This window comes from Solanum lycopersicum, chromosome 6 (assembly GCF_036512215.1).
Source record: "Solanum lycopersicum chromosome 6, SLM_r2.1".
Lineage (NCBI taxonomy): Eukaryota > Viridiplantae > Streptophyta > Magnoliopsida > Solanales > Solanaceae > Solanum > Solanum lycopersicum.
This window is the reverse complement of record NC_090805.1, coordinates 39,202,371-39,221,296: the sequence shown is the minus strand read 5'-3', so window position 1 is coordinate 39,221,296 and position 18,926 is coordinate 39,202,371. Positions and strand designations below refer to the sequence as shown.

Sequence of the window (18,926 nt, the reverse complement as noted above, 5' to 3'; positions counted from 1 at the left end):
TTTGTCTTTTTTTGTGACTCAGATGATTTGCAGTTTCCTCTTTACTTTTATTATGCCAAATATTCCATGATTATGTTTTGACACACAAAATTAAAGGTGTGTTTTAATTTCAAAAATCAAAATATCAAACTGGGATAAGGCTTAAAAAGCGTTTATAGAATCATTAAAGAAAAATAAAAATTCTACCTTGGTTTCATTTTGTAGCCATATTGACAAGTTTTTCAATATGAAAGTTCTAAAAATGACACAACTAATGTATTATAATGTATATATTAAGGGTTTATTGGTATATAAGTTTGACTATTATTTACTTATATATATATAGTTAATAATCAAAGTAAGGATAATATACTAGTAAATAGTAATTAGGTGCTTTATCGTATTAATGTGACATTCCTTTTTCATTTTAAATTCATGAAATCTCCCCTTATGTTTTCAATTAAGAATATGTTTGCTTATCCCATAAGTGACATAAGAATTGAAAAGTTGATATTCCATGAAGAGGGGTATACTAATAAGTAAAAGTTAAACGTGTTAAAAGGTATTCACTGTTTTCAATTAACTTTTGAATCTTTTCACACAAGTGTAGTCAACTTCAACAATAATTTTATTTGAATATGAGGTTGTATTTGTTGTAAATAGTCAAATTAATATTAGAACATTTCTTTTTTGGCCTCCATTATATATAGGGATAAAGAAAAAAAATTTTGTAAAAATAGTCAAATGACAGTTAGAAGGAGAAACAAGATTGAGATACTAGTAATTTTTTTATAGGCCACAGTCAACTCTTAAGAAATCCAATACTGTAAAACTGAAATTGTAAATATAAATAATATATATATATATACATACCAAGTGTAAAAGTCACACTAAGTTCAAGATTTGAAAAGCATACACAAATTTTAAGATTTGGACCTTTTTGACTGTGATTTTGGTTCAACATTTGTAAGTCATTTTTCTAACTAAAAAGTCACATTTTGCAGAATATCTACACGAACACTCGAGCATTACTTGCTTTACGCTCCATTTACATCTTTCCCCTTTAGCTTTCCAAGCTTTACATCATTACTCCTACCCAAATTGAGGAAAACAAAAGTTTACTGCACCACTAAAGCACATCTTCATGGGCCCTGTGCCTTTCATTTTGTTTTCTCTTACTAAGTACAATCACTGACCTTGTGTTCGCGCACTCGATATGGAAAAAATCATCAAACTTCCTTTTGGAGTCTCATTGCCAGACATGCTATGAGGCTGGACTGCAAAGATTAGACGAAAACAATATGGATATATTCTAAACAAGTAGCAAGTACGCGTTAGCCAATATACTAAAAATCATATAAAATAAGATGAGTATCTTTACACAGTAATGGCATAACTTACAGAAATTTACACTTATAAATTAATGTTACAGACTACTGCAAGAAAAAGGTTTTGCAGTTTAAATAAGAAGTCAATGGACAACCCTTAGAGCTGTCACAAGAGGCAAAATACAAGAAAATAAAGGATCTCACTTTATTAAAGTATGACTCACCAAAGGCTCAAGAATGAACGCTAATATCCATATTCATGTCGTCTTGCTTCTCAGTCATATATGACTCATTCGTCTCCCCTGCGTGATTGGACTCATTCTTAAAGTTGTAAGTAGCAGAACCCCGTTGGTTATTGAGACTCAAACGGTCTTTACTATTTCTAGAAGCAAAGGTGGTATTTGCATTGTAACCAGGAATATGCTGACTTCCTCTATCATAAGCTCCTACATCTTTATCCAAGCCACCTGTGTCACCACAGCTCTTCCTTCTGCAAAATTTTGGTGATTTTGCACGGGTTGGTGGTGGCTGCAGGAAAAAGAAAAGGAAATTAAAATTATAAGGTGGTTAAGTTGATAAACAGAAGGGGATGTCAAAAGATCAGTAACCTAATGTGAACTTTCTTTAACATGCTCAAAGGTTACAAAAGGGGTAAAAAAACGTCACAATAATACAGCAGACTAAAGTTATGGGTAAACCTCAACTAGAAGTTGATATTACAGTAAGATGTTGGTAATTATCATCCAGTACCTTTTTTAGTTCAGCCTTAGGTGGAGGCCCTTCATGGTAGAAACTCGGCATTGGGTTCGCCTTAAACAACAAATTCCTTCTCATTTGCTTCATAGCTGCTTCTCTCTCTTCCTAAGTTTGGAAGGTAGAACGAAATCAAAAAAATATATTGATTGATAACACATTCATTGATTCAGAAATTGTAGGATAACTTTGATAGATCTGTATTTCACTATTACATCCATGATCAGGTGACAGCAACATAAGGTGGCGCATACCTTTGTCCTTTCCTCGCATTGAATTTTCTCAGCCTCCAAAGCTTGATGTTTCTCCTCTAACTTTGAGTAAAACTGCAAGATGGGGAAAAACAAAAAGCAAGACAGAGTTAGCCAAGATTTAGATTTTTCACTTCAAGGAGAACTTGAAGTTCCTTTTCTATTGGTATTTTGTTTTTTGTTTTGATCATTTAGAGGGACAAGTATGGGGGAACAATGAGGTAAAGAACCATCACAATATTAGAACTAAGTCAACAGTTGCAATAGTCCTAAGGAGAAGCTCAAATAGACAGCTACCTCCTTCCTTCTTGCTGCACGTTCAGAGGAGCGAAATACTGGGGCTGCCGCTACAGTGACCCTGGATTTTCTTGCTGAGACCACATCACTTCTCGTTGTTGAGGAAATCATCAAATGGCAAAGCAGAATTCAATAAGGGCACACATCAGAGAAACTGAAGACTTTGTCAAATTAGATCAAAAGAGAAAGATCATACCAAGAGGCAATTGATGAGTCTTCCTCATCAGAATATTTCTTGTTATCAGATTGCGGTGGCTTCTTAAGTGCAACCGATGAAGAAACCTGAAAGAGAATATCATAGCTACAGATGAACATGCTGTATGATCTATAGACCCCAACTCCAATAGTTATGCATCGACTTCTCAGTGAAAAGTGAGCTTTCTCATTAACCAAAAGCGGAAGAAAAATAAAACATGAGGACTTTGTCACTTTTGCAAGATCAAGTGCTTCGGATTCATACTCTCTCCCTTAAATGACATAACCCAGTAGACAATGGCCAAAAAGCACATAAAGCATAGGGGAATAACCTGGTTTTGTACAGATCTTGGGGCTTGCAAATTATTTGTTTCAGATGGCTTCTGTGCAGCACTCACGTCACCTGCATCATTCCTAACAGGTCGTGTTCCATGAGAAGCACGCCTCTCAGTTGCCAGAGCAAATGGCTGGGGAACAGTGCACTTTGTTTTACAACTTCCAGCAACAGATTTGGTTGTTGATTTCACTGAAGATCTTGATCTGTCGTTATCATCTTTTACCTTTGAGCTTGGTCGATCTTGTTCCTGTCTGCTATCAAGTGACACTTCAGCTGTGCAGTCCTTCACTTCCTGCTCCTTCGTATCAACATTCTCATTCAGCATATCAGTTCTCTGCTCCCCAATGGCATGCTCAGATGACTGCGACACATCTTGATTACCATCTCTCATGTAACTTGAATCCGGAGAAACACCTTGCTCCTTTTCCATACAGGTATCTGTAACTTCTAACCCCATCAACCTCTGAAAAAAAATCAATAGAATAAGAAAGCATTATTTACAGCTAAGGGCTTCATCATGCTGGAATATCTTTCGAGTCCATCATCAGAATCGGTAAAGTAAATTGAATTATTTGTTTTTCTAGAAAAATTGCCAGTTTCTTTGTGTTAACGACTCTGCACAAAAACTACATAGATTTCTTTATCCAAACAGGTTTTAATGATCTCACTGGAAAAAATATTTGAAGTTCTAGTATCAAAAGGATTCCTGCTTTAAAAATAGGACCTCTCAATAATAATCAAATAGTTATTTATCAAAATAACAATTGAATATTTCCTCTTTTCTACATACTCAATTATATATTCATATCAAGGTTTCTATTTATTATTTAAACAACATATCCATTCTGAATAAGCAAGTGCATTGAAACTTGGACTTATACTTTTAAAAATAATCATAGGCAAAATCTGACAACTGTTAACTGTTTGCAGTTAGAGGAAAATTTATCCTCGCTTTGACAAACTAAATTGTGCATAAAATGAACTTAAAGATACCCATCTCCAGAAGCATGTTACACATCTCAGTGAAGTAACAAAAAGGGCTGAGATTAACTTTTAGGTACTAGGAATCAGAATCCTGACGTGTGTACATTGTCAAACAAGGCGGAAAAATCATATTGTTCCATGAAAACAAAGGCTCTATATAATTTCTGTAATAAGTAATGATTAAAGTCATTTCTTATCCATTAAAAACCTTGATTGTTACACAAATAAATCTCATGAAAGTAAACAAAATTTCCCTAAGATCCAGGTTATATTAGAAGTTTAATTTCGTCCATTTCCTTAATGAACGAATACAACTGTAGCTGAAGTGGTTTTATCTGATTTTGACAGAAATATATGCTTTCAGTATTTCTGAGTCACTTACTTAGCATTTGGTAATCGATGTTGTGTTTTTGAAATTAGATCAGTTCAAGCAGACATTTCTAACGAAAGTATCAAGGGAGAAGCCTTGTAATACTAAATTAATGCTGCACAGTGCAGTTTAGGATCTATGGATTGGTGTCCTAATACTAATGAAAGAAAGAGACAGAAAATTTTTGCTTCTCAATAATTAATGAAATAAGGAAAACATAGATACTCTAAAGCTTCTGAAGGGAAAGTAGACTCCATAACACCTCCACGCATTGGTTAATCCAAATTCTAAACAGAAAATATGCATGTATTTAACTATTTATACAGAAGCATATAAAAAAGACACCCTGGTGCACAAGGCATCCCATGTTTACACAGGGTCCAGAGAAGGGTTGCACCCCAAGGGAATGTTATACAGAAACATATAGCTACGGGAAAATACATATAAATAAAGACGGTGTAAAGGGGGTCAGTATAAATTGTGCCAATATCAGAACATTACACAAACTTCATGATGCCATTACATAGAAAATGAGTACCTAACTGAAATATGAAAAAGGTACAGCAAGGCTGCACCTATATTTCGCTTTTGAATATCATCACTTCGAAGCATAAATACACAAAACTTGAACAAAAGAATACAAAACTCTTATCCAGAAAATCAGAATCAGACACCTTGATGTTAGAACCCAATCTCAAAATATTTCAAAACCCCCCATTGATTCGCATTTCTACCTCTAACTCAACCCTCTGAAATTTGACTCCATTTTCTAATCAACCAAACTATCAGCAATCAGCAATCAAACTGAAACACATTTCCTAATGCAACACACATCCTCTTTCTACAGATAATCTATCAAATGTAACAGATTTCATAGATTCCCTTCAGCAATAAATAGGGATACAAGTTGTAAGTTTTGGCATTACATACTTTTTCGTTCCATTTTTAACACAATCATTACCTTCACAAAACCACATTTGCTAATCATAGCATATCATCAAAAACATATTTTCCTATATAGATCTAACCCAGAATTTACATATAACATCATACACAAATCCGATAACAAATGCAAGCAGATCGATAGTCTCACAAAAAAATATATAAAAAAAATGTACCCAAAATAACAATATCAATACAAAGATTTTTGAGAATTATCACCTTTGAGAAAGATCGATTTGTTTGCTGCTTCTGCTTCTTCCTCTTCCTTTGAAGGAGCGTCTCGCAGTTATTATTATTATTATATATAAAGTAAAAAAGACAGAAGAAAATATTTATTTTTATGCTATTTATATAGCAGAAAGAAGGAGGTAATAAAAGAAAGAAGAAGAAAAAAAGGAGCTTTTTAATACTATTTTTATTTATGGATTTAAACAAAAAAGGAAAGGAAGAATAACTAATTTTTTTGGTATAGATATATATTGATATATAATATTTAATTTTTTTTATTAAAAAAAATAGCTATAAAAATAAGTAGGGAAGACCAATTATTGATGTTTTTTTATCATTTGATTAAAAAAGACAAAAGTAATTTAAAGATTATTATTATAATAAAAGCAATTAAGGAGATAATATTGTCAAATTACCTTTCAAACATCCACGCAAATTTTGTGTTTTTAATCGCTCAAATATTGAAAATTTTGATCATTTTTATTAAATATATTTAATTTTTTATTAACTAACATAAAAACTTCTAATCTTTTTTGTCGTTAATTTTCACAAATTTAATAATTATTTGATTCTTTGAACTCGGGATGACCTGTCACCACTATAATCACTTTTAGAATATCTGCCCCTCGGGTGATCATCAGTGATGAGCATTTTATGTGCACCGGATAAACCCCCTACTATATAATAGTATGTTAATCATACATGAAATAATTTAATTATTGTCAGATTAATTTTAATTGTTATTTTATATTTGAGGGTAATATAATTTTAAAAATAATCTAAATACAATATATATTTTAATAGAAACTAAAAATATACATTATAACTAAATCAAAGTAAAATATATTTAAATAATACATGTTATTCTAATGCTTTCTCTAAATAAAATAATCTCTTGTGTATATATAATATAAATTATCAAATACTGTTATTTTAAGGAAATCTTATTATGTAATGCTAAAAGTGATTTAGCTTATTATATTTTTATTAAGAAAAAAATGAATAATATTAGCATAATTAATCTTGACAAACCAAGTAGATTACAGCTAAAAATCCTGAAACTTGACTCTTTAACCATAAATAGTTAGAAGGTCCATAAGAAATCATAGCTTTAATTTGATTACTATTTGCTAACCCTTTTGATAAGGCCTCACAACCTCCTTCTAATTTTAATTTTTCAACCCCACTCATTTCATTTAATTCTAATTACTCTTTTGATTATTTTTTAACAAATATTTAAGAGGTAGGTTCCACTAACAATGTTTAAGAAATGTTTGTGGACTATTAACTATATCAATATTTTGTAAGATGTTATTAACACAAGTCTCTTCTCATTTTTCTATAGATTCGTGAAGCCTAGAAAAAATTAGATTGTGGATTGCAACAATCTCTAAAGCAATTGAGTTTATTTGGTACTCAATTTTTCATAACGTTTGATTGATCAAAATATTTTTTAAAAAATATTTTAGAAAAATAAACTCCTTAAAAATGATAAAATTGACTTATGTAATGAAATTAGAAAAAGTCATAAGTGACATTTCAAGTTCATTATACCTCTCCCTACCCGTCCAACATCTCCAATTCCCACCCCTCGACCATTCCAGCCCCCACCACCCTCGAACCCCCATTCCTTGTCTCATCCCCTCATAATTCACATACTGTTTTGTTAGATTATATATAAATATCTTCCTTAAAACAAGTATAATTAAAGTTAATTGTTGAGTTGAAATGCTAGAGTTAGTCCACAAGATTATTAAATTGTAATTAGAAATCACTCTTCATAGTTTAACGAAGTTGGTTGGAAATCCTACACATCCTAGGTCATTTTTTACTCTCTTGAGCAAAGAGATTTTCCACACAAATAACTATTTTACTCCTTCTGTTTTATAAAAAATGGTTTATTTTGACTAGGCACGAAGTTTAAGAAAATAAAGTAGACTTTTGATCATGCGGTCCTAAATTAAAGTTATGTCAAATGTACAAAATTGTCCCTTAATCTTGTGGTATTAAACATGTCACGTGGAAAGTTGTTACCAAAAAAGAAAGATACCATTCTTTTTGAAACACACTTAAAAGGAAAGGAAGTCATTCTTTTCTAAATGGAGGGAGTATTATTTTAGACGAACTTAAATAACCTAGTTCATCAAGAAAATGAAAAATGATATGATATACCTCTCAACTTTGCTACTTAGAGGTGATATATCCCTCGTTATGAGGTGACTCATATATACCCTTATTCTTATATAAATGACCCACCTATATCTTTTCCTCTAAATGAAGTGAAAAAATTAATTTAAATTTAATTTTCTAAAAAATATATAATTGATCCTCTTCACACTTTTTTTGTGTTTAAATTTATTATTTTGATGCTCAATTTATTCATATTGCACTAATTTCCTTGTAAAATTTATCATAAATGCTCAAAAAAATTTATAAATATAAAAATTAAATAACAATATAGCCGCAAAAATATTTAAATTATAACATAGTACACTAAAGAATAAATGAAAAAATAAGAATAAGAAACTCAAATAATGAAATCAAACAAGTAAAAAAACAATTTATGTATGAAAAAAATTAAATATACCTTGAACTTGCGAGAAAGATTATATTTACCCTACACGATTATTTTTAAAAAATAAAAGTCAAAAGTATAAATAAAAAACTATTCTTTTACTTTCGTCGGATGAAGAGTATATGTGAGTTACTTTTGTAATGGTAGAGGTACATTTGTTTGCCACATCCCAGTTATTACATGTGTACTGTTTGATTGCACAAGTATAACCATAAGATGATATTGAATTTTAAAAATAAAATTAATTATCTCAGATCAAAAAATTATATTAGACAAATAAGAACTTTTATAAATAATATTAAATTGAATATTTAAGAAAAATATTATCTTTTAACAATATACTAATTAATAAACATATGTTCTTAACTAATATATTAAAAAAATTAATTTATACTTTTCAATTTAGTATATTTTAATTAAATTAATTACATAAACTAAAAGTACAAAATTTATATAAACATCATGACGTACATATTTGATAAAAAGAATATGAATTATTAAATAATAAATAAAAATATATATTTTTAGAAATAAAAATTTAAAGAATTTAAAATAATAGAAATTAAAAATACATTAAAACAAAAATAAAAATAAAAATAAAAAATAAACGGAAGGAAATAAAAAGTAGTTAGCTTGTAATTACACCATGTAAATTACCAACAATTCATAACCTCCCTTGTGAATTGGAAAATGTAATTACTCTTGTCCAGGGGGATCGACAGTGTTAAAAAAAAGACATGTGCCCTAAGACTCCTAATTTAAGGGGGGCCTCATTTTTAATAATAATAGGTTATAAGTTATTATTTTTTAACAAATGTTGAATATTATTTGTAGAAAAAGTAAACTTTTCATAAAAATGAAGAAATTATTATAAGAAATTTAACATATTTGGAGTACTATATTTCGTGAAAAATAACTTAAAATAAGAATGGTTATATTATCAATTGAAAACTAGAAAAAATCAATTATATAAATGTTATTAACAATTCAAGTCTAAAGTCCCGTTTGATTTTCGCCTTAGACCACTAATATGCTTGAGCCGCTCCTGCTGAGTCCTGTCAATTATACTCAATTATCTGCTTACCAGATAATTACATGGTCAACCAAACAAGACTGACAATGTGATTACACTCCATCAGACCAAATCCAATTATCAGATGACATTCCAAACATGCAAATATATTTATATCAACAACAACAATAACAATATCCCGAGAAATCCACTAAGTATGCACTCTCACTAAGTGATGAGAATACATATCTTACACGCTACCTCGTGAAGGTAGAGAAGCTATTCATGAAAGATATCAGCTCAATGCATCAAACTCAAGTAAAAAAAAAGAATCAAATCCAAATAAAACAATAAAAAAGCAAGCTACGTCAAGAACTACAACATACAACATTAAAAAAATGTTTTAATTGACTTAAAAATTATTTGAATTTGACTTTTTATTTTTATTTAAAAACTACATATTTTAAATCAATCCAAATAGACAAGCGAGACACTGACAAACCTAAACCTTCACAAAATAAGATATCACTCCACTCCTCCTTATACACGACCTCTACACTTTTACCTATCTAGAGTGGTCTCCTCTTTAATATGAAGTTGCACCATAAACCCAATTATATTTATATCATAAAATATTTTTTTCTAAAAGGTTCCTTGTACCTCTTCCTCCCAACAAAATGTGAATGACTGCATTTCGCCATAGATTTTAAAATATATTTGCAAGTATTATTTAGTAAAAATTTGGATGAATTTTCATAATGTGTTTGATAATAGTATTTGAGAAATATATTTTACTTTAAAAAAAATAATAATTTATACACATAATTTTTTTAAAAAAACTATTAAAACTAACCATAAATTTATATTACAAAATAATTGGATCTTCGTTGCAACAAATAACAAGTAGTGTCCATAACCACTAGAGCAATGCATTAGTTTGGAGTGACTGCAACAAGCATCAATCTATACATTGTGACGTAGACAAAACACATGACATTCTTACAATGAGCTGATTGTTCATCTTTTTCATTAACAACGACATCATCACTTTCATATTCATTAAATATTTCATCACTACTTTTGATGTTTATGTAAAAAATTATATAATATAATACAAACAACTAACATAGAAGATGTTTTTATAAAAAATATAAATTTGATATAAAATTTCAATTTAAATAATGAGATTTGAAAAATATTAAAAAAAATTAATATTTAAAAATTTAAAATATTTATCAAATAATAATAAATTTTATAAATAAATTATATTTATCAAATTTTCTACCAAATATTATTTGAAAAATTAATGCCGAAACGCCAGCGGTAGGACACAGATAATAAGGCGCGGAGGGGAGTTTCAATTTTGTTAAAGCTTCCATAGCACGAAGCCACAGTGTGAGTTGAAGAAGGAGAAGCCATCCCTGTCAATGGGGTCACCAAGTCCGAAACACACATGCCTCAAACTGGTAATATCTAATAAGGAACAAATATTCGTGAAAGGCACATGGTTCTCTTCTTACTTTGACCTCTTCATCACTGACGGCCTCCATTCTTGGACTTGCCATGGTATTTTTCCCTTTTATTGGTTTCGAAAAATTCCAACTCAAAAGTTCTATTCCCATTTTTTCGCTGACCTAAGTTTAATTGGGGTTCTTCATTTTTTGCTCTGTAATGTTTTGGGGGGTTTTCTGCAGCGTCTGAGGAAGAGGTTGAAGAGAGAGCATCTCAGTGGGATCAACCCGTTTCGGAGTATATTGATTTGGGTGAGAAGTATTTAGGATTTCAACAACCCGGTTCTGTTTATGGGTTTGATGATGCTGGTACTGGGCACAAAAGGGTCAGCTTTTCTTGATTTTATTAATATTTTAATCCTAGTTAATTGCATATTTTCAGTTGTTTGATCATTGCCTAGAGTGATAATCTTTTGAGTAATTTGTTAAAAGAACAGAAGGCACCCTAAAGATGGGATTTTAGCTTAATCAGGCCTTTGACTTGATGAAACCCCATATTGCACTATCATTATAATCTCTTTCTAGTTGCTCTGGAACAATTAGGAGATTCTCTAGAAGAAATACGGGGTTCTGCTTCTGGCGGCAACATGCTTGGTCCCGCTTATGGGGTCAAATCAATACGTTCTATTATCTCGTTCAACAAAATCATCACGCAGTAAATCAACAAAGCCAAGATATTTATCATTGTCTATGTTAATTGGAGCATATAATAGGAACAATTGGTTCACACTTGTTATTTTTGATTCATGAGTTGCTCAAGTTGATTTGAGACTTTGCATTAGCCTTATTAGATAAGTTGATTCCTAGGGCTGTTCAGTTTGCTCTCATTATAACTAGGATGGCAATGGGGTGGGGTGGATTTGAGCCAACGGAGAGCATGACGGGGCGGGGAACATGCTAGCAGCGATGGTGCAAAGAACAGGATAGCGGGTGGTGGTGTCATTTTTTAAATTCTTAGCAGGGCAATTGTGATGTGCACATTTCATATAGAATATCTATTCCAATTGACTCTAAATCTACATATTCGGGCGTTTTCCTATTCTGGAAGATCTAGTCAATCAGAGTTGAAATTCAAATCCAGTACATTTGTGTTCATAACGAAGCTAAAGAGTTGGATGATTTTTTAACTAAATTGTCAAACTGCCAAACGGCCACACAGCATTGTTGCCATCTCTAAGCGCAATAGCGCAAGAGGCTGTGTGTAATCAGCTTGGAGCCTTGACTAAAAATGTGATCTTAGCCATGTGCACTAGCTGCTTAGATTGTTATTCTTGCCTTTTAAAGTCTATTGTGGTGCTCTACATCTTTGTAGTCAACTGTAGCACATCTTTGCTTTTAATTGCTTAACAAATGTCCTAAAGAGCAAAAAAATTAGTTAAGGTGGAGTCAATGTAATCGATATATCTTTATGGTATTATTGCAAGTTTGAAAAGCTATGATGTGCTTTCCATGTAGCCCATTATTTTCCTTTGATCTTTATAGCTCTCATGGACATTTGAGAAAGAAGGAACTAAGCTGGAATGGCGGTGGAAATGCCAATCGTCGTCTAATAGCAAAAAAACTACAGCTGATATCTTGGACTTCCTCATGGATGCAAATATTAGACTGAGTGTAATGATCCTGATTGATGTGCTTTGTCTTATTTAAACTTACAATTTATTCCATGCACTTTTTCAGTTTACTTGAATTTTTATCAATCTGCCGTCTTAAAATCTACTCTCTGATAATCAGATGAGCCTAAGTAATCAGGAACTTTTATGCATGTCATGCATTACAGCCAGTGTTAACGTTTTTGCCATGAATTTTAGCAAATCTGTTCTTAGAAATGTTGGTGGAGGATGTAGTAGTTCAGTATCCGTGCCTACAGTTCCCTTTCATAACTTCTGTGGATTTAGGTGGTCTGGCAATAGTTGGTTGCACTGTTGCTGGCTTGCTGCGACGATTGGTTTCCTTAGATCTGCCTCTCATTTGAGCTTGGTGCCCATTTTTTTTTCTTGGAGCATGAAAGTGGAATCCTCTTGTTCTGCAGCTTCTAGAATGAATATACTTGGAATTTTGTTTAGTGTCATTCTTAGTGGACACCATGTTGCCATGCTTTTCCTCAATATGCCTAGACTTTGTAAAAAGATTGTGAATCGATCCCATATGAGCCTTCTTTCCGGAGAGCTCTAAGTCCATCCCATTATGAATATTTTTATATAAAGAGAACAATTTGAAAACATTTTTTGTTGTAGGTGGTGTTAGCTTACTTCTCACTAGTGCAAGGAAAAGGTAGTATTATACAGAGTGAATATGCGAGTTACTACAATTACTTCCTGCTTTTTATATATCATATTTAACATGGTGAACTGAATGTCTTCTTTCCTTTCATCTTGATTTACTGATATCTCAGCTTTAGAAAATGTTGTTACTTCTTCTTCCTTCCATCTAAACAGCAATCATATGATTTCTGTTATCTCTGCTTTAAAAAATCTTGCCACTTAAGTTGTCTTCCAACTAAACAACAGTCTATATGGTTCTGTTGTGTGGTATGCTTTTACAGTTTTTTAAATTTGATTGAAATGGAACGAGGTTGTATACAGTTCACTTTGAGATTCTGTTTTGAAAAATATTAATTATCTGTTTGTCTCATCTGAAGAGCTATGTACATGGTAAAAGTCGCACGAGTTTATTTGATTCAAATTTTCACGAGTTTATTTGATATAAATAGGATGAAGTTGTCAGTAAAACTGAGTCATTTGAGAGGATGAAGGTGGAGGCAGAAAAATGTTTAACACAAAGCGAGAAACTCAGCAAAGAGAAAGAAGAATTTGAATCTGCAATATATGCAAAGGTGCTGTTTTCAGACCAAGCACTAAGATTTGTTTATTATTTTCACGGGTTTGTTCGAATTTATTATGATTTTACTCTTTCTCTTGACCTTGTATATGTATTCAAGCTCTTTCTGCAACACTTTGTTCTGGAATGGTTTAATTAGGCTTAGGAGCTGAATACCCCAAAAAGTTATTCCATGATTGGTCATGACCTGTGTTCCTTCCTCTTCCAGTTTCTTGGAGTTCTGAACGCAAAGAAGAAAAAACTCAGAGAACTTCGCGATAAGCTCTCGAAACAGGCAACCTCTGTTGAAGAGCCAGTAGAAGAGGACGCACAATCTACGGACAGAACTGAGACCTTTGATGAGGAAATAAGTGGGGAAGAAGTGGAGAAGGATGATGTTGGCACTTCAAAAGATGTTCCAGCCAGAAGGGGTCGTGGTCGTGGTCGAAAGAGAAAGTAAATATCTAAGGATCACCATTTACAGCATCTTTATTCATCCTCGTTTTTTTTTTGCCTCTTTATCTAACTGCTTATAATTTTACTTTCCTTCTAGTGGAGAATGACTGAATGAGGATATGTATATACAGTGTTTGAATTTGTGAATACTTCAATCATTTGGCTTTTCTGTTGCATTATCTCAGACGCCTCCCTATTTTCCAAGGTATTTGTACTAAATTCTGCGTATAGTTGAAGTCCAGAGCAATTTTTCTGGAAATGAGTTGCATGTTTGGAAATTGTAATGTCATTCTCGTTTTTGAAGGTAAGAAAATCAGGACAAAATTCGAATAACAGGTTTATCTGAGATTAGATATGGTGTTTATTTTGGTGCCTCAGATTCTTAAAATATGTTGCAGTTAGATATGAATAGCTACTAAGACTCCCTCCATTTATATTATATGGTATATTTAGCTTGAGAATATTGACTCCAATTTTTTTTATTATGAACCAACTATATTTTTATTTTATTTTCGAATATAATTGAAGCGTAACTTGCACACTAACCAAAAAAAAAAACCTTGCACACTAACATAATATGCTAATGTAAAATTCCTCCTGAAAAAGCTTTGTAATTTAATATCGACTAAACTTTATTTTAATGATCAAATTTATTTTTCACTCACCTTCTTATAAAATTTATTATAAATGCCTTGATTTTTTTCACATACACAAATAAAATATATTATAACCGTAAAAATGCTCTTAACTTTTTTTTTCTTTTCCATTCACACTTCGTATTTTCCGCGTAATTTTCCACTAAAAACGAATTTTAAAAATTGAAACATAACAAGAAACTCAAATAATAAACCTAACTCAAATTAGTCATTCAATCAAACAAGTGAAAAAATTCACGTCTGAGATGGCCATATATATCCCAAACTTTACCAGAAGGATACTTAACTAGGAAGACCTAATGTGCCCTTGCTTGATTTTTTTAATTAAAAAGAATAAAAAAATATTTTTTTCACTTTCGTTTGACAAAAATAGTATATTTGAGTTATTAATAAGGTTAATTCAAATCATTTATTTAATAATAAAATAAGTGTGTAGGTGAATCACTTTATAATAATAGATATATCAACTGAAACTGAAAAATATATCATATTATAATTTTTTTTTGAGATTTTAACAAAAAGATGATAAAAATTTTAAAGTAGACAAATCTTATGGCTTCCAAAAAAAGTGTTAGCTACATTGCATGACCAACATATGAGGATCCAAGAAACCTTATTTTATTCAAAACAAAATAGAGCCGTTACACAGAAGATCCTCCAACGGCTATCTTTCTCCTTAATCTCACTCCCATGCCTCAATCTTCCTCTTTATAGTCAATTGATTCTCCTTAACCATTTTCAATCACTGCTAAATTCTCTCTGTTTTGTCCAAATTCCCTACCTTTTCTTCATTTTTCTGCAAATCTCTCTCAAAAAAAAAAACAATTCAAGATGAATGATTTGATGACAAAATCCTTCACAAGCTACATTGATCTGAAGAAAGCCGCCATGAAAGATGTTGAAGCTAGTCCAGATTTGGAAATGGGTATGACCCAAATGGATCAAAATCTCACTGCTTTCTTAGAAGAAGCAGAAAAAGTGAAATTGGAGATGAATTCAATCAAGGAGATTCTTCGTCGGTTACAGGACACTAATGAAGAAAGCAAGTCGCTGCACAAACCCGAAGCTTTGAAATCGATGCGTGATCGCATAAATTCAGATATCGTAGCGGTGTTGAAGAAGGCTAGAGCTATTAGATCTCAGCTGGAAGAGATGGACCGATCCAATGCGATTAACAGGCGGCTTTCTGGGTGTAAAGAAGGGACGCTGGTCGATAGGACTCGATCTGCTGTGACTAATGGGCTGAGGAAGAAGCTTAAGGAACTGATGATGGATTTTCAGGGACTGAGGCAGAGGATGATGACTGAGTATAAGGAAACTGTTGGAAGAAGATATTTTACTGTTACTGGTGAACACCCAGATGAAGAAGTTATTGATAAGATCATTTCTAGTGGAAATGGTCAAGGTGGTGAAGAATTTCTTTCTAGAGCAATTCAGGTATGCATAAACAAAACTAAAAATTTATGTCTTTTTTTCATCCCCAATTTGGCTCTGTTTTTTCCCCAAATTTTTCTATCTGCAGAAGAACAATGCTCTGTTTTTTTTTGTTGAACTGTTTCTTGGTATCTTAGTTTTTAAGTGTTTCCATTTCAAGATTTAATGGATTAACATCTTAGTTTGTGGATTTTTGTTAGTATTTCTATAGCTGACACCAAATTATTGAATTCAATAGTGAGAATTCATGTAGCCGACACTAGATTATTGAATTAGATTATTGAATTTTGAGTATCACTAGTCCAAATTTTGAGCTTGTACTTGGTTTTGCTGCACTTGAGCCGAAGTTTGTGTACTAGTCCAAATCCAATAGTGAAAATTCATATAGCCGACACCAAATCAATTATATAGTGCACTCCTAATTATAGATTTTTGGAGTTTAGAGCTCAAGTTGTTGAACTTTTTGATTGGTGCAGGAGCATGGTAGGGGGAAAGTGTTGGAAACAGTGGTGGAGATACAGGACCGTCATGACGCAGCAAAGGAGATCGAAAAGAGCTTGCTTGAGCTTCACCAGATATTCTTGGACATGGCAGTGATGGTTGAGGCACAAGGAGAGAAAATGGATGACATTGAACATCATGTAGTGAATGCAGCTCAGTATGTTAATGATGGAGCTAAGAACCTCAAGACTGCAAAGAAGTATCAAAAGAGCAGCAGGAGATGTATGTGCATTGGAGCTATAATTCTCCTTATTCTCATCCTGGTAGTCATTATCCCCATTGCCACCAGTTTCACCAAATCTTGAATATAGATAGCCCCCACCACCCATACTGAGCTTTTGTTTCATTCTTTATATTCATTTTAGCAGTTACTTTTGATCACTCTCGTGAGAAATTTCATGTATGTTTGCTATTCTATTTTTCACTAGTCCTTTTGATAGGACTCTAAAGTGAGTAATGAACCTTAATAGATTTGTTGTTACAAAACTTGAAACATGTCTCAGTCTATAGAGATTTACTGGCATTATATATAGAATTCATGTTCAAAAAGGCTGATTTATCATTATGTCAACTACAACAAATAAATGCTGGAAATGAGGTTGTAATGATTTGAACACGTGAAGAGCAGGAGATGTGTGTGGATGCTTCGGTAAGGAGGTTGACCGTAATGGGCTTAAAGAGGGGTAAGAGAGGTAGTACTAAGAAGTATCGCGGAGAAATGATTAGACGGAACATGCATGATATAATTTCAGCTCACCGGGGACATGACCCTTGATTAGAAGGGTGTGGAGATCGAGAATTAGGGTAGAATGTTAAATAGGTAGTCACCGCTTTCCCATTCCCGAAGGCTCAAAAAAAGAGGCAAGTGGCAACAAGCAGAAACAACAAGAAGATAATTTAATAATCGAGTTAAAGAAACAACATAGATTACACTGATTTTGTTGTTGTTATTAAGTGAGAAAAAAATATAACTATAAATCATAATAGTAACCAAGATAAAAAATCATTTTTTTCTTCCAAATTTAAACATTAACGTTTGTACTCACATATTTAGATAGATGTTAATTCACATCATATCATTCGCAACAAATTATTTTTTAATTTTCAAGTGTTATTTTCTCAAAAAAAAAAAAATTAAGATAAGGGATTACATTTTTCTACTATCAAATTGATGCTGCCAATTTACATATCAAAGTATTATTCCCAATGAAAAGTCCTATCATAACTAAAAATGAGGAATAAAAAATGAAAAAAAAAAGGAAGTAATTTTGGGCACGTAAAAGAGTTAGGAGTTTATATATTACAAGCAATCCCCTAGAATTTCATCTTTTTATTTTGTTAATTAAAGAAAATTTACTAAGGAGACTTTGAAGCCATTACTATTTACTACAAAATCCACATACCAAAAACCGTTTTGTGACTGCAAATGTTGTTATTAAAATAGATCAATGATGTTGTTAGATGCGATCGAGTTCGTGTATTTTTTATTGACACAAACAATAACATCGTACAAGTGACGATTCTACTATATAATTAATAGGTTGAGAGACTCAATTGATTGGTTATCTTCATTTTTAACATTGTTAGAGAGAGTTTAATTCTCTACCCCGTAATTTCTCTTTCCCCTCCGCCTAATTTTTTGTTAAAAGGCTCACTCATTAAATAAATTTATAAGTACTAGATGTTATATTCTGTAAATAAGAGCGATCAATCTACGTACACTCTCTGTTATACCTGATTCAATTTGTTGCTATTAATTCTTTCTATTATGTGATCTATTCCCCTTCTATAAACTTTTTTTTTTTTTTGCATCGATTGAATGGATAAGAGAAAGTCCAAGCCAAACCCCTAACATGTTAACACCAAATTTTTGTTACTTGTTCTTAAAATTTGGTGTTTTCATAATAATTAGTTAATAATTAGGAAGGAATATGGAGCTACCAATTCCTAATTGTCATCTGACTTTGTTCTTTATAAATTGAATACGCAAGTAAACTTGTGTTGCATGCTAAGTCATCTTCCACAAAAGAAAATAAATAGAAAAAGACTCATTAAATCAATGTTATCCAATAAGTAATACACTAATTATCTCTACTGTTTCAATATTCTTAAGAACCTTAATTTAGAATTAATACTAATTTTAGGTATAAGAGTTGTCAATTTTGTTGCTTAGATTAATTAATTTGTGCGTCACGCAAAAGAATTTGGTGAAATCTCTATGTTTTAAATTTTAAATGTCATCCTCCGATTTAAACTCTCTGAACTTATGTATAACATTCATTTGTATATATCATCAACGC

General features: G+C 31.8%; 3 protein-coding genes across 4 annotated transcripts; 2 read left to right on the top strand and 1 right to left on the bottom strand.

Annotated features, from left to right (window-relative positions):
* Nucleotides 1-826: 826 nt before the first annotated feature.
* On the bottom strand, nt 827-5,788 carry LOC101253093 (protein WVD2-like 3). The gene is made up of 8 exons (XM_004240975.5): nt 5,656-5,788; nt 3,136-3,603; nt 2,805-2,890; nt 2,609-2,696; nt 2,315-2,386; nt 2,058-2,168; nt 1,532-1,835; nt 827-1,256 (listed from the first exon to the last, which is right to left on the bottom strand). The coding sequence occupies exons 2-7, from the start codon at nt 3,595-3,597 to the stop codon at nt 1,539-1,541; spliced, it is 1,116 nt and encodes a 371-aa protein (XP_004241023.1). The 5' UTR covers nt 3,598-3,603; nt 5,656-5,788; the 3' UTR covers nt 827-1,256; nt 1,532-1,538.
* A 4,746-nt stretch (nt 5,789-10,534) lies between these two features.
* Nucleotides 10,535-14,214, top strand: LOC101252591 (DNA repair protein XRCC4). 2 transcript variants are annotated; one of them, XM_004240973.5, is made up of 5 exons: nt 10,535-10,817; nt 10,946-11,088; nt 12,245-12,373; nt 13,473-13,595; nt 13,809-14,214. In XM_004240973.5, the coding sequence occupies exons 1-5, from the start codon at nt 10,679-10,681 to the stop codon at nt 14,037-14,039; spliced, it is 765 nt and encodes a 254-aa protein (XP_004241021.1). In that variant the 5' UTR covers nt 10,535-10,678; the 3' UTR covers nt 14,040-14,214. The 2 variants fall into 2 exon arrangements, with proteins under 2 accessions (XP_004241021.1, XP_004241022.1); XM_004240974.5 differs by lacking the exon at nt 12,245-12,373 and having other exon boundaries at nt 10,549-10,817.
* Nucleotides 14,215-15,377: 1,163 nt separating this feature from the next.
* Nucleotides 15,378-17,112, top strand: LOC101252290 (syntaxin-related protein KNOLLE). The gene is made up of 2 exons (XM_004240972.5): nt 15,378-16,128; nt 16,602-17,112. The coding sequence occupies exons 1-2, from the start codon at nt 15,523-15,525 to the stop codon at nt 16,929-16,931; spliced, it is 936 nt and encodes a 311-aa protein (XP_004241020.1). The 5' UTR covers nt 15,378-15,522; the 3' UTR covers nt 16,932-17,112.
* Nucleotides 17,113-18,926: the final 1,814 nt, after the last annotated feature.